At 40.9% G+C, this 25,515-nt stretch overlaps 1 protein-coding gene across 2 annotated transcripts; it reads left to right on the forward strand.

The window, feature by feature from the left end:
- The first annotated feature begins 376 nt into the window (after positions 1-376).
- On the forward strand, positions 377-17,828 carry GHITM (growth hormone inducible transmembrane protein). Of its 2 annotated transcripts, none has more exons than XM_077746491.1 (9): positions 377-485; positions 1,794-1,961; positions 2,933-3,032; positions 4,524-4,635; positions 6,215-6,356; positions 7,959-8,067; positions 13,625-13,813; positions 14,905-15,076; positions 16,385-17,828. In XM_077746491.1, exons 2-9 carry the CDS (start codon positions 1,830-1,832, stop codon positions 16,467-16,469), a joined length of 1,041 nt encoding a protein of 346 aa, XP_077602617.1. In that variant the 5' UTR covers positions 377-485; positions 1,794-1,829; the 3' UTR covers positions 16,470-17,828. The 2 variants fall into 2 exon arrangements, with proteins under 2 accessions (XP_077602617.1, XP_077602618.1); XM_077746492.1 differs by lacking the exon at positions 377-485 and adding an exon at positions 545-903.
- Positions 17,829-25,515: the final 7,687 nt, after the last annotated feature.

Here is a 25,515-nt window from a genome sequence, read left to right on the forward strand (position 1 = left end):
TCGAAACACATTCTTGAGAAGGCGAAAAAAAAGCGACATGAGGAAAGAAAGGGGCGACGGAACAATTTTTAATTCTCACACAATTCTTTTTCAATTTTTACGTAACTTTTGTAACTATCACTAAGAAAAGTGTTGAGACAAATAAGAAGACTAGCTCCGCCGTCCACATCTAACAAGCAAAACGACTTCGCTGCCCACACCCAAAATGGACGCTGACTGTGACGCCCCCAACAATTCTCGACTGGCCCCGCCCCTCTAGCTCGGAACCCCTCCTCCGTACCGTGCCCGCCCTTCCGTCAGGGATCCGCTCGTGATTGGGTGCCCCTAGTGTTCGGCGCGTCTCCGGATGTTGCGTCACGCAGGAAGTAGGGGAGAGTGCGCGCGCACAGACAATAAGGAGCGGGCGAGAGGCCACGGAGGTGTGCGCGTTTGCGTTTCGCCGGCCCGGAAGGGTAACTGCGCGGTTGAGGTGACCGGGGACTGAGGTATGGCTACTCCGGGCCAGCTGTGGCAGCGCAGATCCACTGTCATGACGGCCAGCTTGGCGGGGCGTCTGGGTGCATCCGAGGACAGCTGAAGGCAGCGTCGGCGGCGCTGGCTGCGTCACAGCCTGGCGGCGCGTTGGAGTCCCCGTTCTGTGGGTGAACGGGGCTGACGGCTGCAGGGCCTCGCCCCCGCTGCCCTCTGCTGCCTGGGCCGCGCGGTGCTGAATCACCCTGCGGCCGAGCCGCACGGACACCGCTCTCTCAGATAAGTGGGCGCTTTAAGGGTTGTGCGTTGACTCTGGGAGACTGCAGGCTTGCTGCCGAGTTCCAAACCGAATTTCGTCTAGAGAGCTTGGGTGAACTTTCTCGGGACCAGGCGCTCGAGGGCATCAACACTTACGGAAGCGTTTAGGGCTGGGTCGGTGATACCTTATCTATAGTTAAGTCACAGGAGTCTCACAGGGCAAACTGTTTTGAGGCCGTTTCTAGCTTGTGGCAGAAGCAGGATTTTAACGTTGTTCTGTGACGCGACGTGGTGGCCACTCGGCTGGGACTCTTTCCCAGACCGTATGCCGATGACTGAGGGAAACAGCAACAACATACTGAGATGATGTAACGACGTGAAAGTACTAGAAGGACTCGGTATTTTCCCGGTGTTGCACACCCCCTTACAGATTCAGTGGCAAAGCTGGGTCCCATTCCTGGAGATTGAATATTAGGACCAGAGTTAAGACTCAGGATCTACATTTTAATATACATCCCAGGTGGTTTCAGTACCTTGAATATTTTTATCACATTTTGAAGTAATGTTTGGCGTGTTCAGCAAAAATTTATGAGTCATTACTGTTGACGTCTTGATGCCTTACAGTGCAGTATAACCTTGAAGAGTTAATTCATCTCTTCCTTGGATGACATTTTTCTTTTGCTCAGAAGTTGTACAGCCTTGCTATAAATTTTCCCATTGAATGCTGGTATAAATCTTAAAACCACATCCATAAAAGCCATCAAACATCCTGTAATCGTGTTAAGAAATTAACATTCACTTTGCGTTAGATACATAACTTCTACAGAGTCTTACACCCTATTCAAACTGGGATTTAATTCTCTTTTGGTGATCCATCCCATACCGGATTCTCTGGGATAGATTTCTTGAAATAACAAAGAATACGCAGAGAATTCATCATTACCATTTAAAGTGGTCATGATTCCATTTTTCTCCTAAAATATGATTGGCCTTTTCATATTTCAGTACTTCTATGTTATTCCCGTACTTAGCTAATGGGTTCTCTTTTGTCTGTGTCTAACTAGCATTTCCAATCTGCTTGGTAAACCTGGTGCACCACCATGCTGGCCGCACGACTTGTGTGTCTCCGGACACTACTACCTTCCAGAGTTTTCCAACCAGCTTTCACCAAGGCCTCCCCTGTTGTGAAGAATTCCATCACGAAGCATCAATGGCTCTTAACACCCAGCAGGGTAAAGATAATCTGAATGCTTTTATGTTGTATCTCTTTGTGCCCTAGGACCTTTTTTTTTTTTTTTGACAGTATGAAGTTCATCTACCATTAGTGATGCACTGAAACAATTAGCCCTGATAATGCCCCAAATCAACTCTTTCTCCCCATTAGTTTTGTACCATTTTGTTACTCCTTACCATGTGTGAAAGACCTCTTAGAATTTTCTCTTACAGCTTTTGAAGTTTCATTCAGAGAATTTAGAGTGATTTGTGAGAGATTGAAAGCTCTATGGCACAAGAGATTGTGGAGGCTGTAGTTAAAAGCTGAAGAGCCCAGGAGTATTACTAGTTGGCCAGTAGTAGCTAAAAATGTTACTAAAAATGTCATTTCAGCTTTTGATTAGAGAGTGGTAAAATCCTTTAGGTTAGAGTCCTTTTATAATAGATTTATCCTTCATCATTCAAATTAGAAGTATAAATTTTGAAATGTGAGGTAGATAAGGAAACATACAACCTAAAAGAGACCGCTGTTTTCCTCTTAACTGTCCCTGTTGAAAAGAGCTAAAATAGAGGTAGCAGTCATCCCTCCCTTTGGTTTTGTGTTCAGCAAAGGTAACTTTCTTGAGCCTCATTCCCCAGATTTTAAAAAATGCAGCTAATACATATTGAATGCAAATTTTTTTTAAAGTTAGTGCTTGAAATATAATTCTAGAGATACATATCTGTAGTTTATGAAATAAACAATTATTCTGAAACTTTAAAACTAAAGTTGTAAACTAAGACATGGATTGCTTCAAAGATAGACCACAGGTAGGGTCTATTGCATTTAATTTTATAGATTGGCTAACATACCTTTATACTGAAAGTACATACATAGAAAGTACCAAATTAGTATGGAATTTTCTAGTGCAGTGAGATTTCATTTTATTTTATTTGGTAACATTCTGTTTTGGTGTGTTTCTACTGTGTGTCTTTTTTTCGTGTATATCAGGAATATGCCACCAAGACCAGAGTTGGGATCCGGCGTGGGAAAACTGGCCAAGAACTTAAGGAGGCAGCACTGGAACCATCAATGGAAAAAATATTCAAAAGTAGGCAGTAGTCTAGTTTTTGAACTGGAGTATGAGAATACATTTTTAAGTCCACGAACAGCCTCTTAAACATATATACAGATTTATGTGTATGAGCATTTTCTGGGAAGAAAGGCAATCAGTTATTCTTCAGGATCTTATGACCCAAAAAAGATTAATATTTCACACTGAGTCCATTGGTTTCTATTCATATTTCTTGTAGAGAAAATGTTACCTTAAACATTTTTTAAAAAGGATTGATAGTGAATATGCTATGGTACAAAAATATATAATCTGTTAAGGAAGGTCATTTGAAGTTGCATAGAATCTTCATTCAAGTATATCATATTTGTGTATGTTTCAAGTCGAGAAAATCACTAAACCAGATACTAATAAAAGCCTAGATGTTCAAGAAGAGTCCTCTTAATTGATTATTCATATATGGCCTCCCTAGAAACCAAACCTAACAGTCAGTTTGGATTTCAGCTTTGCAAGTTTAACCACATTGTTAATCTACCGACATATAGTCAAAGAATATTCTTGCTTATTAACAACTTTACAAAATGTCAATATATTATAATGGGAAAGAGCTGTAATCAGTGTCTTTAGGGCATTTCTTTCTGATGAGTAAGTTTGTCATGAAAATCAAATTATATGAATCCTACAGCTACAGCATAGTAAAAATATTCTTAATGAATTTATGCTAAAGGCGGTGAGATGCTCTTTATGAGTACCTTCAGCCAATTATGATAAGCTATTTATTTCTCTTGCTCTTACTTTAGAGCACCCTCTCCCTTGATTCTGCTGCATAAACACTGATTACATTTTTTGGTTCCTTTTTCTTTCTCTGTTACACATCATCCTTGTGAATAGCACTTTAGACACAGTGTGGTATGACTATTAACATTTGTTTTTTTTTTTAATTTTTTTAATTTTTAAAAAATTTATTTCTGAGACAGACAGCGTGAGCAGAGGAGGGCCAGGGAAAGAGGGAGACACAGAATCTGAAGCAGGCTCCAGGCTCTGAGCTAGCTGTCAGCACAGAGCCCGACTCAGGGCTCGAACCCACAAACTGTGAGATCATGACCTGAGCCGAAGTCGGACGCTCAACCAACTGAGCCACCCAGGCCCCTTAACATTTCTTTTTCATCTTTCTAAGAATGTCTTGAGAACATACCCCAGATTCTTATGAGTAAAATACTATGCATTACAGAAGTATTCCCATATCCACAGGTATACTGCCTCCTTAAAGTTCATTGGAGTGAAATTAAAGGCCAGTCAATCTGATCTTTTTGTATTATTACATGTAGGTTTTAGCATTGTCCTTTTTCACTGGTCCCCTAATTTTAAGGCCATTTCTATGCCTCCATATGTTCTAATTATGGTTGTTACAAAGGAGTATGGTATATAGTTTGATTTTCCTCCTATAAATATTAGAAAGGGCTTACCATCCCACAGTTTAATTTAGTCAAGATATGACTATTAATGTGCAGTACCTTCTGTGCTCTGCAGTTGATCAGATGGGAAGATGGTTTATTGCTGGAGGGGCTGCTGTTGGTCTTGGAGCGTTGTGCTACTATGGCTTGGGAATGTCTAATGAGATTGGAGCTATTGAAAAGGCTGTGTAAGTAAATTGTTCCCAAACATTCTAATCTTAGAGGTTCCAATTTGGTTTTCATCCTTCTCTTTTGCCACTTTTGGAATGTTTTATATCTGATCTTCCAACTGTGAATGAAATGAATAAAAATAAAATCTTTTGGGATCTGTTCAGACTTCAGTCAAAATCTTTTGCCAAGGTTATGTGTGTTTAGGCAAGGAGATTTTGTGTTTCTTTGTATGTGTGCCAAGTGCTTATGTTTTATGTTTCTTAAGCTATTTATTTTGAGACACGATGAGAGTCCAAGTTGGGAAAGGGCTGAAAGAGAGGGAGAGAGAATTCCAGCACAGAGGCCGAAGTGGGGCTCCATCTCACGAATCGTGACCTTAGCCAAAATCAAAAGTCTGAGCCACCCGGGCCCCAAAGTTCTTATGTTTTATATCACTTAATTTTCATGATAGCTCTAATGTATGCATCATTATTTCCATGATAAATGAAGTGAATAAGATTAGAGCAGTAAATTCTGCACAGCAAAGGCAACAATCCATGAAACAGGCAACCGATGGAATGGGAAAAGATAGTTGCAAATGACATATCAGATAGAGGGCTAGTATCCAAAATCTATAAGGAACTCCCCAAACTCCACACCCGAAAAACGAACAACCCAGTAAAGAAATGGGCAGAAGATACAAACAGACCCTTCTCCAAAGAGGACATCCAGATGGCAAACAGACACATGAAAGGATGCTCAGCATCCTTCCTCATCAGGAAAATACAAATCAAAACCACACTGAGGTACCACCTCACGCCGGTCAGAGTGGCTAAAATGAGCAAATCAGAGGACTCTAGAGGCTGGTGAGGATGTGCAGAAACAGGCACCCTCCTACACTGTTGGTGGGAATGTAAACTGGTGCAGCCCGTCTGGAAAACAGTGTGGAGGTTCCTCAAAAAATTAACAATAGAACTCCCCTATGACCCAGCTATGGCACTGCTAGGAGTTTACCCACGGGATACAGGAGTGCTGATGCAGGGGGCACATGTACCCCAATGTTCATTGCAGCACTCAACAATAGTCACAACATGGAAACAGCCTAAGTGTCCATCAACAGACGAATGGATCAAAAAGATGTGGTTTATCTATACGATGGAATACTATATGGCAATGAGAAAGAATGAAATCTGGCCATGTGTAGCAACATGGATGGAACTTGAGGGTGTTAATGCTGAGTGAAATAAGTCAGGCAGAGAAGGACAGATCCATATGTTTGCACATATAGGAAGATTAGGAGGAACTTAACGGAGGACTGTAGGGGGTGGGGGGAATAGTGGGGGAGAGGGAGGGAGGCAAACCATGAGAGACTCTTGAATGCTGAGTACAAACTGAGGACTGATGGGGTAGGGGGAGGGGAAGGAGGGTGATGGGCATGGAGGAGGGCACTTGTGGGGATGAGCACTGGGTGTTATGGAAACCAACTTGACAATAAACTATTAAAAAAAAGATTAGAGCAGTAAATTGGTATTTCCTAAAGTGTCCCAGCAAATAAGTGATTGAACCAAAATTTATATCCATGTTTCTATAAATAAAACCATGTTGTGTTTCTTACAGAATTTGGCCTCAGTATGTGAAAGATAGAATTCATTCTACCTATATGTACTTAGCAGGAAGTATTGGTTTAACAGCTTTATCCGCCCTGGCAGTGAGCAGAACTCCTGTGCTCATGAACTTCATGATGAGAGGCTCTTGGGTGGTAAGTCAACTTATTTTTGTTTTCCATTTCCACTAAATACCAAAAGATTAGGCAAAAAATGTTGATGGAGTGGGGTGGATTAAATGGAAAGAATCCCTTACTATATTGACAAGTTGTTCAAATCTGTGAATTAATAGTGCAGCTGAGACAAAGTAGGAAGTACATTCTGAGGTAAATCAGCTATCATTCTTTGTTGAGTATGTATTTAAATTCTGGCAAAGGGATTGAAAACCAAACATACAGGAATATCCTACTTACCTAGCGGCAGATATCAAACAGCTTGTATTTTGTTGAAAAAAGAAAAAAAGATGGGTCAAATGCAAAGCCATCTTAAAAGTCAGAAAATATTTATCGCTAACATTTTGAACTTTTCTGACCCTCTGTTGGGTTTTACATTCAGTGAGTGTTTCTTGAGCACTTGTTGTTTTGCTGGATACAAAAAAAGAAAAAATGATTTCAAAAGTGGTAGCTATTTTTCTAATGTCTGGTTGAAGAGATGAACTTGAGTAAGTGGTAAAGGATGTGCAAGGAAAAGTAGACAAAGTGTAAAATCAGTTGAAAGACTGTTTTTGTCTTGGACTAGTAGGGAAGTTCCATGAAAGACACATTGATTTCATCAGAACTGTTGGAGGCTACCATTTTTTATTTAGGAGAGAACAAAGGTAGTCTAGGTTTACAGAACAGCTTGAGCAAAAGGAAAAAGGTAGTCATTAAAACCGGCTTCACAATAGTACCAGAGTGCTCGTGCTCGCTCTCTCTCTCTCTCTCTCTCAAACGTTAAAAAGAAAACATCAGAGTGGACTTCGAGTATTTGAGGTCTAGATGTGAAGAAGACACAATCAGACAGGGTTTGGTTGCCACATGAGGAAAATGCATGAGCAGTCAGAGGCAATTTCAGGTACTGGAACAGCAGAAAATATGAGTTCTAAGAACTCAAATGGAAGAGACAAGAAGCAAGCATACCAGCTGGGCTTTTAAAGTTCTGAAATAAAGGATTATGAGAATGTGAGCTATGAGTTTGAGACTGGAAGGGAACTGGGGATGGGACAGTTTATATCATACATATTTCCAAATCTGTGATGTTTTCACTGTACTTTCTAAAGGATTCATAAATAGGTTTTGTTAGGCCTCTGTCTAGGAAGAATAAAAGTTTTAAAAGATGATGGTATCAATCAAAGCTCAGTGTACTCACTTGGAGGTATCTGCAAAACTTTGTGTGACAGTAGGGGGCACTCTTGTCTCCTCCTAGGATCGGTTCATTATCCTTAATCTTTTTTTTTTTTTAATTTTTTAATGTTCATTTATTTTTGAGAGTGACAGTGCAAGTGGGGGAGAGCAGAGAGAGAGGGAGACACAGAATCTGAAGCAAGCTCCAGGCTCTGAGCTGTCAGCACAGAGCCCTACATGGGGCTCAAATCCACAAACTGTGAGATTATGACGTGAGCTGAAGTTGGATGCTTAACCGATTAAGCCACCCAGGTGCCCCTATCCTTAATCTTTTTAAACAAAGTTTATTGGAGGGACTAGCTTAACTTGGAACTTAAGGGTTTTTCCTTTGTTCTTGTATATAAGCATTGGTTTTTCTTAATATGTGTGTTTCAGACAATTGGTGCAACCCTTGCAGCCATGATCGGAGCTGGAATGCTGGTACAATCAATACCATATGACCAGAGCCCAGGCCCAAAGCATCTCGCTTGGTTACTACATTCTGGTATGTTCCAGTTTTAAATTTTTATTAAACAACCTTCACTATCTTTTTGGTGGTTCTTTATAATTGTGAATGACTTGTGCATAATTTAATAAAGACTCATGTTTAGAAAATACTTAACAGTTTTTTGTACTTAATACTGGTGATATTATTGCCAGATCTCTACTTTGAAAAGTTATGATTCAGATAACTAAGATCATGGAAATCCCCAATATTACACTTGACCTCCTGTGACAGTCTAATCTATGTAGAGATATCCTTATGTATTTTGTCTAATACTGGAAGCGTTTCAAACCTGATACATATTACTTGAGAATTATTCTTGTGTATCTTGAGAAAAATTTTAAAATGAGGTTGGAGAAGGAAAGGCGAGGTAAGTCACAAGAAAGAATAGGAATACAGGATTTTGTAATGGAGCATTGGAAGAAAGAAAACAGTAAAAAAGATCTTTGGAAATGCACTTTGTCTCTGATGCGGTTAACTGGGTCATTATTTAGATAGGTCTGAGCACAGAGTTACCGTGAACAGGGCAAAGACTGTCCACCCCCTGGTATTGCAGGACAGGTTTCATATCCTTTTAGGTATGTTCTGACCTCTCCCTCCATTATGGAGACACAGATATTTTAAAGTTTAGATAAAGTGTTTTCCGTATCTTTGGGTTGACTAAAGAATGAACTAGATCGTCTTTAAAGTGCGTCTTAGATACATGTTCTCTACTGCAAACCAAGGCAAATTTTATTTTTTCTATATGTTTTTTTAAGTATAGGCATTAAACAATGTTATAGTAGTTGCAGGTGTACATGATGATTCCAGTTCTCTGTACATTATGCTATACTCCCCACAGTGTAGCTACCATCTGTCATCATTGAGCACTATTACAGTGTCACTGACTATATTCCCTTGCTGTGCCTTTTACTCCTGTGACTTACTCGGTAACTGGAAGCTGGTATCTCCCACTCACTTTCATCCATTTTGCCCATCCTGCAGCCTCTCCTCTGGCAACGGTCCATTCTCCTTTAATGGATCTGGTTCTGCTTTTATTTTTTTATTCACTTAAGACAAATTTTATGAGCATTTCCTTGAAACTTCCATGGAAACAGGCTCTGAAATGTTTCTAACATGGGTTAGTAAGTGGAAATTGGATTTTTGGGACCCAGTATGACAAATTTCTGGTCCAAACTATGTCATTTGTATTCTTATGTGCTGTTTTTATTTTGGTAAACATAAGACAGCATAACTTCGCCTTGGTTTTCAACTCTCTTCCATTAGGTCTGAGGTTATTCAACCATTGATATTCTCTATGGAGTTTTATAAGTTAAATCCCTTGTGTTGAGGGAGATAGTCCATTATTTTCTAGTACTAATAAGCTGCTTTAAAAATATTTTTATCTAAAATATAATACATGTACTTCTATAAACTTTATTGCCTCTTGAGTGCTATCTGTAAATATTTAAGGCTTACTCAGCTTTGGGACAACTGCATATCACAATAGTATACAGAGCTTTTTGGGTTTTTTGAAGTATGAAGTGTGTATCCTTTCATTAATGAAACTCCTCTGAGTTTAGTATTTACATTACATTTATAATTCTCTGGATTGTGGTATCTTGTCCAGTGAATGGAGTTTTGCACACGTTTCTGATTTTAGACACTTGAGTTCCTTGAGAAAACAGATTCAGTGTTTTTATCTCTGGTAAATGATAGATACTTAATGACTTTTTGAATTAAAATAGTCATGTAGTTTCAATCTGAGCTTAAAATTAAGGGCTTTCTATCTGGGTTGCTTAGAAAAACTTTTAATCTGATATTATTGTAGTATATAAATTACGTGAATGAGGTATTTTATGTGTTGGAGGGGGCCTCCAAGACTACCCATTTATTCAGTATTTTTTTTAGAAGGAGTCATAGGACTCAGCATAAGTTGTACTCAGAGCTAAAGACAACAAAAGAACACATGACAGAATCTGGAGAAAGCCATCCATAGGCTTTCAGTGCTCCCTCCTTCCTTTGAGGGGACACAGCAAGGATGTGTAAAGTGCAGTAACGTGCAGTATTTCTGCCCAGGGAAGCACATTAGAGACTTGGTGCCCATGGGCTTTATTAAGGGCTAATCATGTAGGCACCCTCCTAACAACTACCAAAATACAAATTTCCAGAAGGAAAACAGACTTTCAGCATAACTCATTGTTTGCACAAGTAGTCTAACCCTGTCAGAGAATGCTTCAAGTGCCAAATTCTTAAATACCAGGCAAGGATCAGCCCTGCATACAAGTCTACATGAAGACAACCTTAGGCCTTCCATGTTAAACCTTCCCTACACAACATGAATGCCAATTTTTGTTTTATACTTGATACATATTTATGTATTTTAAGCTGTGCAGGAAGGCATTAGTATTTCTGTTTTGTGGATGAGGAAGTTGAAGCTATTTGAGGTCAACATGCCAAAAAGTGCTTTATTTCTTCAAGTCTAGCCCTCTATCTACTTTTTTTTTTTTTTAAAGTTTATTTATTTTGACAGCACATGAGCAGGGGAGGGCTAGAGAGAGAGGGAGAGAGAAAGGATCTGAAACGAGCTCAGTGCTGATAACAGAAACCCCGATGTGGGGCTCAAACACATGAACTATGAAATCTTGACCTGAGCTGAAGTCCGACATTTAATCAGCTGAGCCACCCAGGCACCCCATGCCCACTCTTTCATAAAACTGGAATGATTGAGATGAGACCTGAAGAAAGCTTGGATGACCCAAAGTCAACCCCTCACAGAATGAAAGGGACATCAGAGTTGGCTTTTGGCTAATTTTAACATACCAGTGCATTCATTTTCATTTTTCATCCAGATGTTTAGCACTGTGTGGATACACACTGTGGATACAGTCTTAATCCAGTCTATTGATACTAGGCAGGGATTACTGAAATGATCATTGGAAAATTATTCTAATTGTGTTTTCCCCCCAGCTTTATCAGGATACAATTGGCACATAACACTGTAAATTTTCAGATGTACAACTGGTTGATTTGATACATTTATGTATTGCATAACGATTACCACCATACCATAAGTTAACACCTCCATCCCATATATACCATTTCTTTTTGTGGTGAGAGAACATTGAAGATCGGTCTCTTAACAGCATTCAGGTAGGTGATAGAGTAATAGCTGTAATTTTCATGTTATACATTAGGTACCCAAATTTTTCTTACAACTGGAAGTTTGTACCCTTTGACCAGTATCACCCCTTTTCCCCTACCCTGTTACCCCTGGTAACCACCACTCTACACTCCTGTTTCTCTGAGTTTGACTTTATTTTATATTGCACATAGAAGTGAGACCATATGGTATTTGTTCTTAGTTCACTTAGTATCATGTTCTCAGGGTCTATTCATGTTGTCAGAAATGGCAAGATACCATTTTTACAGCTGAATACTACTCCATTGTGTATGTATACCACATCATCTTTATCTTTTCACCCTTTGAAGGACAATTTGTTTTTTTTTTTTTTTGCATCTTGGGGATTCTAAGTAATGCTGCAGTGAACATGCGAGTACAGACATCTGCATGAGATCCTGATTTCACTTCCTTTGGTTATAAATCCAGAAGGGGGATTGCTGATTCACATGATAGTTATAGTTTTAACTTTTTAAGGAACCTCCATACTTCTTTTCCATAGTGGCTGTAGCAGTTCGGTGAATGCTAGTTTTTGTTCACACTAATAATGTTGAGCTGTCTTCGTTAGTTTTGTGATTGATATGTCCTTAAGCAGCAGACATCTATTACTATTTATAATTTTTATGAGAAAGTATCATTGAAAAAATCTCCAAATAAACGTAAAAGTTTTGCTAATGCTACAGGAAGGCTGGACCACAGCTGTCCATCAGATAACCAGGCCTTAGAGAAGAGACTCACCAAAGAGCCAGACGGTGGGGAACAGACCTTTGGAGGGACCTCCCTAGAGCTGACAAAATGTCCTGGAGGACCAGACCCCCAAAGGCCTGAAACTTAGGGGCTACTATTCTGAAAAGGCCAAGAATCAGGTGCCCACACTCAGAGGACCCAGATATTGAAGATAAGTCTCCCAGAGGGCTAGAACACACAAGCCTTGCCAAAGAGCTAGGCCACGAGACTTGGATCTCTCAGAGGACCGTGGCATCTAGGATGAGACCTTGGCACAGCATGGTGGCCAGGATCTCTGGAAGACTAAGCCACCAGGGGCCAGACCCCCAGTGATAAAAGGTCCAGAGATAGAACCTCCAGTGAACCTAACCGTGCAGAATGGAAAAACCAAAGAAGCGTGTAATGGCCATCGAGGCCACCGGAGAAACTGTCGTTGACAGGTGAGCCCACACAGGAGAAGACCACTGGAGAGCCAGGCCATGGAAAACAGGACCACCAGGCTAGACCCTGGGGACTCCAGGCAGGATCAGGTTCCACAGGGGAGTGCTGTAAAAGCGTGGTGAGGGAGGCACAGCCTCATTCTTGCTTGCTGGTACCAGCTCTACCTCCTGCTCCTGGCTGTTGGTGGCCAGTGGGGTCAAAAGAACCTGGAGCAAAGAGCTGGCACCAGTATAGGGAAGTGAAGAGGAAGGACACTTTTTCATCCTCTACCTGTGCCTTAATCCAAATTTTGGGACAGGGAGTTACCTGGGGCAAGTAAAGTGGAGAGCATGATGGAGAATAAAGGTTTTTTGTCGGCTCTGCAAAAAANTTATGGGAATCCTAAAAAAATGTCATAGAGGAATTTTTATTCAGTATCTTTCTTACAGCAAAAGATATTTTTAATTGTTCATTATCATGGGATAATATCTAATTACTTGATCTAGAAATGTTACTTTCACAGAAGGAACACACTGCTGAAATTTTAATTTCTGAGTTAAACTCTGCACATTTAATGTGTAAGAAGAGGGTAACTTGTTCTACTGAGCACTGAAATAATGCCTTATCTGAGATTTATTTTTTTTAATTAAGGAGTTCTGTTCACTTTTGCTGGTTAAATTATTGGTGCCTTTCACTGTAACTTTTCTGAACTTGTTTATAAATATCTGACAACTAAAATTACTGTTTACAAACTGAGATAACCTTCCCTATTACACAAGGAAACAGCAGTGTCTATCCTTGAAGTTCCTGCATCTTAAGATTAGCGTCATTGTATGCGTTCTCTCGTTTTACTTTATTCCCTTTTGGCAGCAGCAGGTTTGACCTTGAGTTACTCATTTTAAGCATTTTTGTCTCAATTCTTTCATATACGAATGTTGTTATGAACAGTACCAGTAGGCTCACATAAAGATAATGAACCACATAGAATTTGATAAAGTTATTAAAGCTCCAAATTTATGTGTGTGGTTTTGAGTTGAGACTGTTTAACTAGGCATAGTGTTGTGATTTTGAATTTAGACAGCCACAGTTTTGGGGTGTGGAATTTGGGGATAGTATCGCCTAATTAAGGGAGAGACATTGTAGTCCTGTTGTTTAACAGTAAGGTACATGATGTTCAGATGGCGTGTTAGAAGTGGCATTTTCTTTCCGGTTATTATTTAGTCAGTACTTAACTACTTGCTCTTTCTCCAGGTGTGATGGGTGCAGTGGTGGCTCCATTGACGATATTAGGGGGGCCTCTTCTCATCAGAGCTGCATGGTACACGGCAGGCATCGTGGGAGGCCTCTCCACTGTGGCCATGTGCGCACCTAGTGAGAAGTTTCTGAACATGGGAGCGCCCCTGGGAGTGGGCCTGGGTGTCGTCTTTGTATCATCACTGGGTGAGCCTCTGTGCTTTGACTTCCTGGTATCCTAAAACCATTGATGTCCTATCCTAATGGAGGGAACTTATTAAGAGTTATTTTTAAAAAAATTTTTAGGGGCGCCTGGGTGGCTTAGTCGGTTAAGCGTCCGACTTTCGCTTAGGTCATGATCTCGCGGTTCGTGGGTTCGAGCCCCGCGTCGGGCTCTGTGCTGACTGCCAGCTCAGAGCCTGGAGCCTATTTCAGAGTCTGTGTCTCCCTCTCTCTGACCCTCCCCTGCTCACACTGTCTCTCTCTCTCCTAGAAAGAAATTAAAAAAAAAAAATAGTAAAAAAATTTTTTTTTAATGTTTGTTTATTTTTGAGACAGCATGAGTGGGGGGAGGGGCAAAGAGAGAGGGAGACACACAATCTGAAGCAGGCTTCAGGCTCTGAGCTGTCAGCACAAGCCCAACCGACACAGAGCTCAAACTCGTCAATTGCGAGGTCATGACCTGAGCCGAAGTCAAACGCTCAACTAACTGAGCCACCCAGGCCCAAGAGTTTTAAAAGTTTAAAAAGAGAAACACTTTTAGACTGTATGTTTTTATTTAGCATCATGGTAAACTATTATTTTTGGTTTTACAAAATGTACCTAAAATAGGAAAGTTGGTCTGGAGAACATGAAAATTGCTCTTGATGCAAGAATTTTTCGGGGCGCCTGGGTGGCTTAGTCGGTTAAGCGTCCGACTTTCGCTTAGGTCATGATCTCGCGGTTCGTGTGTTCGAGCCCCGCGTCAGGCTCTGTGCTGACTGCCAGCTCAGAGCCTGGAGCCTGTTTCAGTCTGTGACTCCCTCTCTCTCTGACCCTCCCCTGTTCACGCTGTCTCTCTCTCTCCTAGAAATAAATAAAAAAATTAAAAAAAAAAAAAAGAATTTTTCTGTAATGTGGGCCAGTGACCCATTACAGGAATAAGTATCATGGATTTGGAACTGGATATGCATAAAATTACTCAGTGCATATAGTCAGTCCTTTTCCTATCTGTGCAGGACACTACACTTTTTTTTAAAGAAATGTCAATCATATATCGAGTTAGAAAAGAGTCCTTTTTTGCTTTTTTTCCCTCCTAGGATCTATGTTTCTTCCACCCACCACTGTGGCTGGTGCCACTCTGTACTCAGTGGCAATTTATGGTGGACTAGTTCTTTTCAGCATGTTTCTTCTGTATGATACACAGAAAGTAATCAAGCGTGCAGAAGTAGTGCCACCGTATGGAGTCCAAAAATATGATCCCATCAATTCGTAAGTAGTCTTCAGTGTCTTGTCCTTATCACATAGGATATTTGTGTATGGTCTGTTTTATGGTCGTACTAGTTTCCTAGGGCTCTTGTAACAAATATTAGAAACCAAATGGTTCAAACCATAGAAATTTACACTCTTGTAGTTCTGCAGGCCAGAAGTCTGAAATCAAGATGTCATCAGGGTTGATGCCTTCTGAGGGCTCTAAGAGAGTCATCCATCCTCTCTTCTAGATTCCAGTTTTGGCCAGCAATCCTCAGCATTCCTTGGCTTGTAGATACATCACTGCAGTCTCTCCCTCTGTCTTCACATGGCATTCTTCCTGTATATCTGTCTCCTCTTACAGGACACCAGTCATTTTGGGTGGAAGCCCACCCCATTCCAGTATTAACCTCATCTTCTCTCCTCTCTTGATTATATTTGCAAAGACCCTATTTCCAAGTAAGGGCACATTTACAGTTACAGGGATTAGGATGTCAATGTATCTTTTGAATTGAACCCACAGTAATGGGTTTGTCAAATTTTACAGTTCTGTTGCTCTTTAGTCTATTTTATCTCTTTAGTAAACTATGTATCCACAGAACATTTGATTATATCGTAACTAAGTTTAATACTTAGGTATTCATTTAAGTTCAAATATTTACCTATTTTTGTTAATTAGCTTTGTGGTGCAATTGTTTTATAATAACACTTTTTTTCCCTTTTCTTGGCCTCTCCACCAAAGTAGGTTATTTTATTTAAACAACTTTGTTAAGTTTCATGTTGTCTATCACATTTTTCAAAGTAATTTGTTTTTTGTTTCTTTCAAACTAAAATTTAGTGGTTTTTTAAAAAAATGCTGCTATAACACAGATTTGTAACAGTTTTCTTTGGTTGGTGGTGGGGGGTTACCTTGAGGGGGCATACTATATTTGAAAATGCCAGACTTGTGTCTAACACATTTTTGTGAAGGTGTTACTTTAGTTTTGTTTTAATTATTTCATGGTCTCCCAGAGAGTTTTTGCAAGATATGATACTCATAAGAGAGGACCAGAGGGTAGAATTATGATTTTTAAAGCTGCCCTTTAGCATTTCAGAGATTAATCTGCCAAAGAACATCTTGACTGTTGTCTGGGCCTTCCTTAGTTGGCATATTCTTTTTTTGATTTCCATTGCATATGCCGTACCTATGACAGGTAGTATCAGGTAGTATTGCTTTTTCTTTTCTAGATTAAGAAATAGTTCTTTTATGGTTGTTATTAGAATTACATCATCTGTAAAAAAAAAAAAAGAATTACATCATCTGTAATAGGCTGTAATTTTCTTTTCCAGGATGCTGAGAATCTACATGGATACGTTAAATATATTTATGCGAGTTGCCAGTATTCTAGCAACTGGAGGCAACAGGAAGAAGTGAAGTGACTCAGCTTCTGACCTCCCCAGTACCTTGGGTATCTTGCTGGTTTAATAGGGGCAGGTGACCACTAAATAGTTTGTACAAGCAGCTTTCATTGATGTGTAGAAGATAAGAATTGTTAGCAGGTTTCAGATGTTACAGTGATGTGATGTTTCAGGTCTGCTTTTTCTTCTGAAGAATAAATTCAGTTGCTCTCTTCCAACTAAGCACACACATTTCCAATTCTCAAGTGTGAGTAATTCTAAAAAGTTTTAATGAATGTGAAAACTAAGGTTTGTGTTGTGAGGATTTAACTGTTCTGTTTTAAAATTTATTTAAGTGAAAATTAGCAAACTTTGTTTTGCTGCATATTTTTTGAAATGCAGAAATACTAACAAGTAATGTCATAAGTGACATAGAGGTTTGGTAAAGGGACCAAAGAGAGGCAAAGGATCACCTTCAGTCTTTCTTTGAATACTTAGCACTTTTGTCATTGGTGGTGAGCCAGTGAGCGGGGTCTGGCTCTTTGGAAACAAATAAACCATTACTGTTTTCACATTCATCTGTTGAACTTATCAAAAGCATTGAGCATAAACAAAGATATAGGTGATTCATTCTCCCAATGTTCTTTCTTTCTTAGTGATATCTTTACAATGTAGAAGTGGTTGTGTTTGGGTTTTCATTGTTTGACATTGTTAGGACAGTCCAGAATGTTAATCACGTGGAGAATTCCTGATACGTAGCTATATATGTTTCAGTATTACCTTTAAACCTTAGAGAGCAAAATATCCTTAAAACTCCTCTCAGGATAAAACATTCAAAGCATGAGAACTGTTGGATTTTAAAATATACAAACATGGCATTCCTAATTGCTAAAAATTTTTTTGCGTATTTATTGAAATGTTTAAGAGAATACATGCTTGCCTTTCTTGACCTTTTCAGGCTTTAAAGCTTTTATCAGAAAAACCTGTTTGTGGCTTGCATAAGATTATGAAAGCAGTTTTCCCCCCAAGACTTGGTTTCTTGCATTCCTCTCAGACTAAGCACTAAAAATTCAGGAGGGCATATAGCTAGTCTTTCTTCATCAACTGTATAAATCAAAACTATGATGGGCAAAGTGCTTCATTAGAGTTTGCCCCAGCAGAGTTTTCCTTCTCTCCTGCATGGACGATAAGTTGACTCTATTGTGATATTTGTAAGTTTTTTGATACAGAAGAGTTATTTTTGGAAGTTCATAATGAATGAAATAAGTGTGTAGGATTATTGAAATGATTGGTGTTTTTGACAAATATTTATTACAGTAATCCAGAAGTAACTATTCTGACCACCTCAAATTACATAGAATGCTTATTTCTGAAGTAATAAAGGTTCCAGACAGGTGGTGATTGGTCTGTAATTTTTCTAGTTGAACCATATGCATACTATTTGAGTAGAGGACTTACTTCATGCACTATGTTACTGACCCTAGTATGTAGAGTACAGTGTGATTATGACCACAACACTTAGAGCCACACTGCCTTTATTTGAACCCCACCTCTTCCACTTATTTCTTATGTGACCTTGGGCAAATTACTTACTCTCTCTGTTTCAGTTTTCTTATCTCTAAAATGAAGATGGTTTAACAGACCCTCTCTCCTAGGATTGAGGTAAAATGTGTGGGCATTTGGCACTATATATGCTGCTTCTGCTGGTTAAGGGGGTCAGGGTAGGGGTTGTCCTGAGAAAAATCTTAAGTGCCAGACTTCTGTTTCTTTCCCTTTTTTATTTTAGTCTCTGTACAATGTCCATGTGATCTTAAAGGTCTTGCTGTTTTCAGTCACATTTTAGAATCCAAAGTTTACATCCCTATGTTTGGATGGTATCACACAAAACAAAATGCTATCATTTCAACAGTGGGTATCGGACAGAAACTTATTTAGAAAAATAAGGTGTGTGGGTTTTATGTTTGTTTAGCCTTTGTTTTTAATTTAGTTTATTTTTTAGTTATGCCACTTTTTCTGACTTTGCTAAGACAAGGAAGACTGCAGTATAAAAAGTGAGTTCTATAAAATGTGAATACTTATAAAATAAAAATATTATAATTTAAAGCGATTAAAAAAAAAAAATCACTAGTTGCTAGGCTCCATTAACATGCCATCAGGGTCTTTACTTCACATCCCTCACAGGGAAGAGTGAAGACCTGCACATGGATAGGCTTTAGGCAAAAAAGAAAAATACCTGTTTCCTACGGTCTAAAACACCCCCGAAGTGTTAGAGGATAATTGAGGTATATATTTGAAAATAATCACAGTGGAGGTGGCTCAGTTGGTTAAGCATCCCGAGTCTTGATTTTGACTCAGACCATGATCTCACAGTGCAAGAAATAGCATGGAGCCTGCCTTGGATTCTCTCTTTCTCTTCTCTGCCCCTCCTCCCTCCAAATAAATAAAAAAATAATCATCATCACAGAGTGCCTGAGTGGCTCAAGTGTGTTAAGCATCTGACATCAGCTCATGTCATGATCTCATTGTTTGTGAGTTTGAGTCCTGTATCATCAGGTGGGCTTGAGCCCCCCTTCTTTCTCTCTGTCTTCCCCTTCCCCTCCCTCTCCCCTCCTCCTTGGTCACTTGCACCCTTTCTCAAAATAAATAAATAAATAAATAAAGGCCCTTTTGGTTTGCTTAGAATGGTATCATAAACATTCAGTCAGAAAACAGGACTGTGGTGGGGCACCTGGTTAGCTCAATTGATAACGCATCTGACTCTCGATTTCAGCTCAGGTCATGATGTCACAGTTCATGAGCCTTATACTGACAGCATGGAGCCTGCTTGGAATTCCCTCTCTTGTCTACCCCTCTCCAACTTGGACACTCATGCTGCACTCTCTGTTTCAAAATACTAAAAGCAACAACAACAAAAACATGAGTGTGGCAGGTACCATGCTGCCTGAACCCAGGGAAAACAATCATGGTCCATTAGGATGAGGATTCTAAGAAGTGAACAAAGTTTTACGTTTCTAAGGTGTGCCAGAAGGAATTCTTCCAAGACTAAACAATTGTTTCAGCCCATGGTAAAGGCAGTGAGGCTGTTTGACACAGCCTGAGTATGGTGGAGGAAGAGCAGGGAAGCATGGCAAGAAACAGGTCTCTTGAAGCCTGATTTCCCACTTAACAGGTGCATGTTCTGAGCTAGGACCTTGAACCCTTGAATGTTTTATGTGTACTTGAAAATATTAGAATGTGGGAAGAAAGGCAGGCATGTTTCCTTTAAAATTGTTCATCTGGACAGAGGGTGTGTGTCCATGTTTGTGTCATTCCAGTACCTTGGGAGGGTCCAGATATGCTGTTAATTGCCAGTGATCTAATTGTTTACTTATTGTATGCTAAGTCCTTTGCATAAATCAGAACATTATTTTGAGCTAGATACTTGGCTTTCCCCATTTTGCTGAGGAGTAACCTGAAGCCCACAAAAGTACGATGTTTGCACAAGGTCACATGGCTGAAAAGAAGGGGTAGAGCCGAACATCTTAGTCAGTCAAGCTGGAAAGTTCACTGGATATCCCAGAGCTGAAATCCTATTTGAGAATCAGATGTGCTTTACAAATTAAATAGGTTGAGATTTTGCTAAAAATGCCTAAGAGTGTTAAGAATTTTAATGTTTATCAAAAAAGATTGGGTCCAATATCTGAAGAATAAATGGCAATCATGTTTTTCTTCCCCGGATCCTGTTTCTTACATCTATGTAGTACCAGAAACTCCTTTTCTCAATTGCTTGGTCAAACGATTTTTTTAAGGTCAATACGATCAGCAAGATGGAGTCCTCCCTAAATACACTCAGTTTAGCTACCAGTCAGAATGGAAGCCATTTTCCAGGAAAAGATGAAAGCTATGACTTGGAAGACTTGACCTTTTATGAAGGAGTTCAGGAAGCTGGAGAAAGTTCCCCCAGTATTAACACTTGAAAACTAAGGAGCATATTGTGCCAGAAGCAAAGATGAAATCAATTAGAGGAGGAAGAGGGATTATGTGGGCCATTCTAGCCAGTTAGTCTGAGAGCCGCTTTGCACGGCCTCTCCCCTTCTGCCTCAGTATTTTATTCGGCCTCATTCAGTGCTTCCTCACTGGTGGGGTGTCAGTTCTCCTAAGGGGCCACTGAGTCTCAGGTGATAGGGGTCTGTATCACAGCCTCATTGGATCTAGAAATAGAGAATTGATATTTTCTAGCAGGTCCAAATTGACACTCATGCTCACACATGAGCGCACAAGTTTAGGAACAGGTTTTGGAAATTTAAGACAAATGCTTTCCACTGAGTGCTTTGTAGAAGTTGCCTGGTCACATATATGTGACACATGTATGCCCTAGAGTGGTTTTACATAGCATCACCTAGCTTCATGAAACAAGGTTCATGTGATAATTTCATAGGAAGGGTGTTCTATATCTTAATTTTTATTTGCTCATTAGTCATGTTATCTCAATTCCAAGAGGCATTTTACATTTCATTTCTAAATTAATTTCATGGGTTTTTTGCAAAACTAAATTATTTTAAAATCAGTGGAATTTTAGAATTAAGCGTATGTTTTTTTCCAGTAGGTTTTCCCATTTCTAATAATTCATTGTCCTGTAAGAACAGGTAACTGAAGGATTATCTTTCCGTAATTGTAGCAACTTTTACTGATGATTTAGAGGGAATCTTCCACAAGAGGATACAAACTAGCCCCACCCAGTTATGTAAGTCATACAGGGTGAATGGACTGATTTCCCAGCAATGCAGAAATGATTCCAAAGCAGGAGGACCAATGAGAATTGAGAAAGCATTTTGATGTGCTCTGACTTCATAAAGGAGAGTAAGGGATTTGATAGATTTGTTCAGATTGCTACTCTGAAGGAATTAACTCCGCACCAACCGTGGGGCGAAACAAAGATGAATGAGAAACTTTCTGCCTTGGCGTTGTAGCTGGGCTTGAAAATCTGATGGACAGAAGCAGTGGGTAGTAGCCAGGAGAGATCCGATAGTGAGAGAAGGCCACTGCGCCTGCTGACCTTTGAGCAGTGGATGTTGGAGGCAGAAGGTCTCCAGTGGGGAATTCACGGCCCAAACACGTCACTTTTCTAAGACATTAAGTCAACAGAGCCCTCCATTAGGTTCCATGTACTTAAAATGTGAGAAATAGCAACAAACAAATGACCCAAGGTAATTGTGAAGTCATTATCTAGAAACTACAAAAGCATTATCCAGACTAATTGCTACAGGAGTTCAGAGAAAAGGGGGCAGTTGTGTGAGTGCCCACAGGAATGTAGGGGTCCACACACACCAGCACAGAGTGTTGGTGCCTGGAGGAGGCCCCTTGCTTCCGAGGGAAGGGGGATGTTTGCGCAGCCCCGTCATGCAGCATCATGGGAGAGAATTGATATTGAATTGACAAATGCTTCCCTACTTACTGGGAACTCAGCCTTCTCTGCTCGCATACCAAACATGTTTGTGACTCTACAAACCCCTTACCGAACTGGGTGCCTCAGAAAAGATGACAGTATGATCACCTACTTCATTTAAGTAGAAGAGTCATGTATAAAGAAGTTGGAGAAATCATGACAAGATTTTCACTTTTGTTAATTCTGAGTAGGAAAAAAATGGCATTTGGTAGGAAAATGGGGTATTCTGTATCTTTGTCAATATATTAGAGCTGCCCCTAAGCAATTTTTTTTTCAAAAGGAAAGCACATATGGAAAGTACATTGGAACACCTTAAAAGCTTTTCGGATTTTAGGCACTTAATGGAAAGACCCGGAAAGCAGAACATCTCTCCACCCTGTGGCCTTTGGCACATCTTTCAGATGAGCTGGACGCAGAGCCTTCAAGGTCCCTGTGGCCCTGACATGCTGCGTCTGCAACAACAGGCTTGAAGCTGGTGCCAGGATGACAGGGCTCCGGCTGCACCTCGCACATCCATCCTGCCCCGGTGGTGCTAGATTGGAGGTGAGAATACAGAAAGGTGACACCTCTCTTCTGGGAAGCCTGCTGCCAAACCTGCAAGGCACAGAACAGATGCTGACAAACAGGATCCATCCCAGCTCCATGGTTCTCCAGCTCTAAGCGCTGACAAAAGTGGAAACCTTAGCATTGCCCTTCCTCCCCGCTGCCCAAGTCTCGCAATTCCTCTCCTGGTCCTCACCCTCTTGGTCAAACTTCCCATTTGTAATGGACCTGCTCTCAGTCATTTAGATCTGAATTTCAGTGTTCTTTTTTTTTCCTTAATTTTTCCTGAATTGAAGCAAGAAAAGACCACCATTGTTCTGCATTAGAAAAGCATCATACGTCCTTGAACACAAGTGGGAAGCTGGTATTGTTTTGGAGACCGGATGCTGTTGACAAAGGGAAAGAAGCTAGGCACCTGCCTTCTGGCTACGGTCCACCTAATCTAACAATTATTTTCATGTAGCACAACATTTTAGAATTACCCCTCATCCAAAGAATCTGTTTCTCTTCAGCTGCTCTTTTACTAAGGAACAGAGCTGAGCAATTTGTCCAGGTTCGCACAGGCTAAACGTGGCAGAGCTCTGGTTAGAGCCTGGACCCCACGGCTCTAGAGTATAAGGATAGTAGGAAGACAAATTGCGGACAAGGGTCCTGAGGCCCCCCGCCCCGCCAGGCTGAAACCACAGGGTGGGTATGAGGTGATGGGGGCAAAAGGCCCACAACAACAGAGACACAGAGACAGACCGGAAAGCAGCCAAACCCATCAGGTGGTGGCCTCACAGATCTTCCAGTACCCATGTGAGTGGAAACGGGATAAAAAAAAAAAAAAAGGCACACAGGTGCCTTTGTGGTGTGGAGAAGGTGGCGTTCCAGCATGACTCCCATGGAGGAGCCCCAGGCCTACTGGCAGCTGCTGTGGTGAGGCAGGGTAGCCCACCCTAGAGAAGAGAGCACAGTGCGGGGATGCACAGCGTCAGTGAGAACCCAGGGGACCAGTGAGGGCAGAGGTAGAAGGAGCACTCCCTGGATTTACCAGTCTTCTTCCAGTTGCAAGAGGCAGGGAGGTGGAGNGGAAAAAAAAACCTCAGCTTTGGGATCAGGCCGAGCTGGTTCCAGGTGAGAAGTTGCCATGAGTCAAACCTCGCTTTTTTGCAAGATGAAAGTTCAATGCCTGCCTCTCGGGTTGGTGGGCAGGAGGATTAAATAAAGACAGCTGAGGGATCACTCCAGGGTCTGGCTCCTCCCTTTATTGTAAACTGATTTGCAATTTGCTAGGCAAATAAAAGGAGGGAGAGTCATTTCTGACCAATCACAGGATTCATAAAACACCTTTGAGGAAAAAAGTGGCCGCCAAGAGTAAAGGGTGGGACACAGGCCAAAAATGTTCTACCTGTAAAGGGTGAGGACGCTTCAGGCATTTTCCTAATTGGCCTTAGAAATCACAAATTTGACTGGAAAATTTTTTCTTCCTTGTAAATTTACCTGCATGTTGGAGATTTCTCAGGAAGGCTTCCAAGTGTTTCAAAATCATCTTTAGATGATTTATTGAAAGCCTCAAATCTTACTACTTTTTGTACCCAAACTGCTTATGTTTAAAACTAACAGGTGTTCCTGTTAAAATGCTTCTCATTTTCACTTCTCACAACCCAACATGAAATTTCAAATATTCTAAAGAGCCAGAGGTGTTTCTTCCTTTTTTAAATTAAGAAGTTGACAACTACCTTTGAAATGTTAAAAAAAAAAAAAAAAAAGGCAGTTGAAAATTTGTGTGCTGTGATGCTCTCTGGGGAGTGGAGTTTTGAGGGAAACGGATACTTTATGCCCGGTGTTACTCAAATTAGTCCGGGCATAGATTGCTTCAGTAATTTTTCATAAGTGTTCAAAAAGCAGGGTGGAATTCTGACATCTGAATCTTTTCTTCCCGTTTAAACATACATTCCCAGGGACACCTGCAAAATCTGTGAGTCCTATGTGTGAGTGGCTAAGGACCAGAGGCCTAGAAATAGCTGTGCAGCAGTTACCCTTCCAGCTCTGCTCTGTAGTGAGAAAAAAGGTTGAGAACGTAACCTCTATTTCTGACTCCGCGGCTGAGTGGCAGAGGGTCCTGAGCAACCCAGACAAATCTCCCTCTTCGCTAGCCTGAGAGTCTAATTTCTCCACCATTGCTCAGCAGTTAGAGTTCAGATTTGGCCCAGTCCCTGTTCCCTTTTGGCAGAGAGTTTGCTCTTTTCTCTTCTGAAGACAGTTTGCCAAAAGCAAACCGGAACCATGCCAATGCAAAGACAACAGGTAACGGGTGAGTGGTAGCCAAAGGTAAGCTGTTGACCATCTCACTGGTGACCCCCGCAAATGACCTCAAATAAAAATAAATGAAACAGTGGCATTAGTCCTTGATGTGGACCATGGGTGCAATCCTAATTATAGGAAGCATCATTAGGAAACTGCTGATTTTAAGGACCTGTAACATGCTGTCTGAGAACAGTGTACGGGCTGTCCAATGCAGCCTGAAGACAAGTCCTGTCCTCTTCCCGGCCCTTTCCAAGAGTGGCTTCTCCAGAGTCTCTCCTAAGGCAGCCGAAGTTGTCCCTGGGAGCCCCCCCCCCCCCCCTCCCCGGGGTCTTCCTGACCACACCCTCTGCTATGGCCACTGCATGCTTAGCACAGCCTTCAGGATTCAGAACACAGCTTTGGAAAGGGAATCAGGCAGGGGCTGGGCAGGTGACTAACATGATACAACATAAACCCAGTTCTTAAGCCCAGCGGCCCAACCAGTTTCTTGGTGTGGTTTGCTTTTACAGTTTTTGTAAATGCATAAAAGCTGACTTTAAAAAGATATCCCCAACCACGGGTTTGCTCACCATGCTGTCTGAACACTTGGTCTAAATTGTATCTCTAATCTCTAGCAAGAGAAGGGCCAGTGGAGTGCACTGTTGGCCAGTCTCAGGCAGCAGGGAATGTCTGAATTGACTGCCGGAAGCCAGCAAGATCCTGGAGGAGCTGAACCAGATACTGGCATCTTCCCATGTGCCCTTTGAAGCTGGAAACCAGATAGGCAGTTGGCTAGAAGGGGACACTCATGAAGGCAAAAATGGCCATGATACCACAAGGGCAAAGT

This window comes from Crocuta crocuta, unplaced genomic scaffold (assembly GCF_008692635.1).
Source record: "Crocuta crocuta isolate KB4526 unplaced genomic scaffold, BGI_CrCroc_1.0 scaffold28, whole genome shotgun sequence".
NCBI lineage: Eukaryota > Metazoa > Chordata > Mammalia > Carnivora > Hyaenidae > Crocuta > Crocuta crocuta.

What these genes read in the sequence shown, in the direction of transcription:
- GHITM (XM_077746491.1), top strand. Translation starts at nt 1,830, where the DNA reads ATGCTGGCCGCACGACTTGTGTGTCTCCGGACACTACTACCTTCCAGA. An exon ending in AATGGAAAAAATATTCAAAA is followed by an intron (nt 3,033 to 4,523) that starts GTAGGCAGTAGT and finishes TGTGCTCTGCAG; the next exon opens with TTGATCAGATGGGAAGATGG. An exon ending in GGAGCTATTGAAAAGGCTGT is followed by an intron (nt 4,636 to 6,214) that starts GTAAGTAAATTG and finishes TGTTTCTTACAG; the next exon opens with AATTTGGCCTCAGTATGTGA.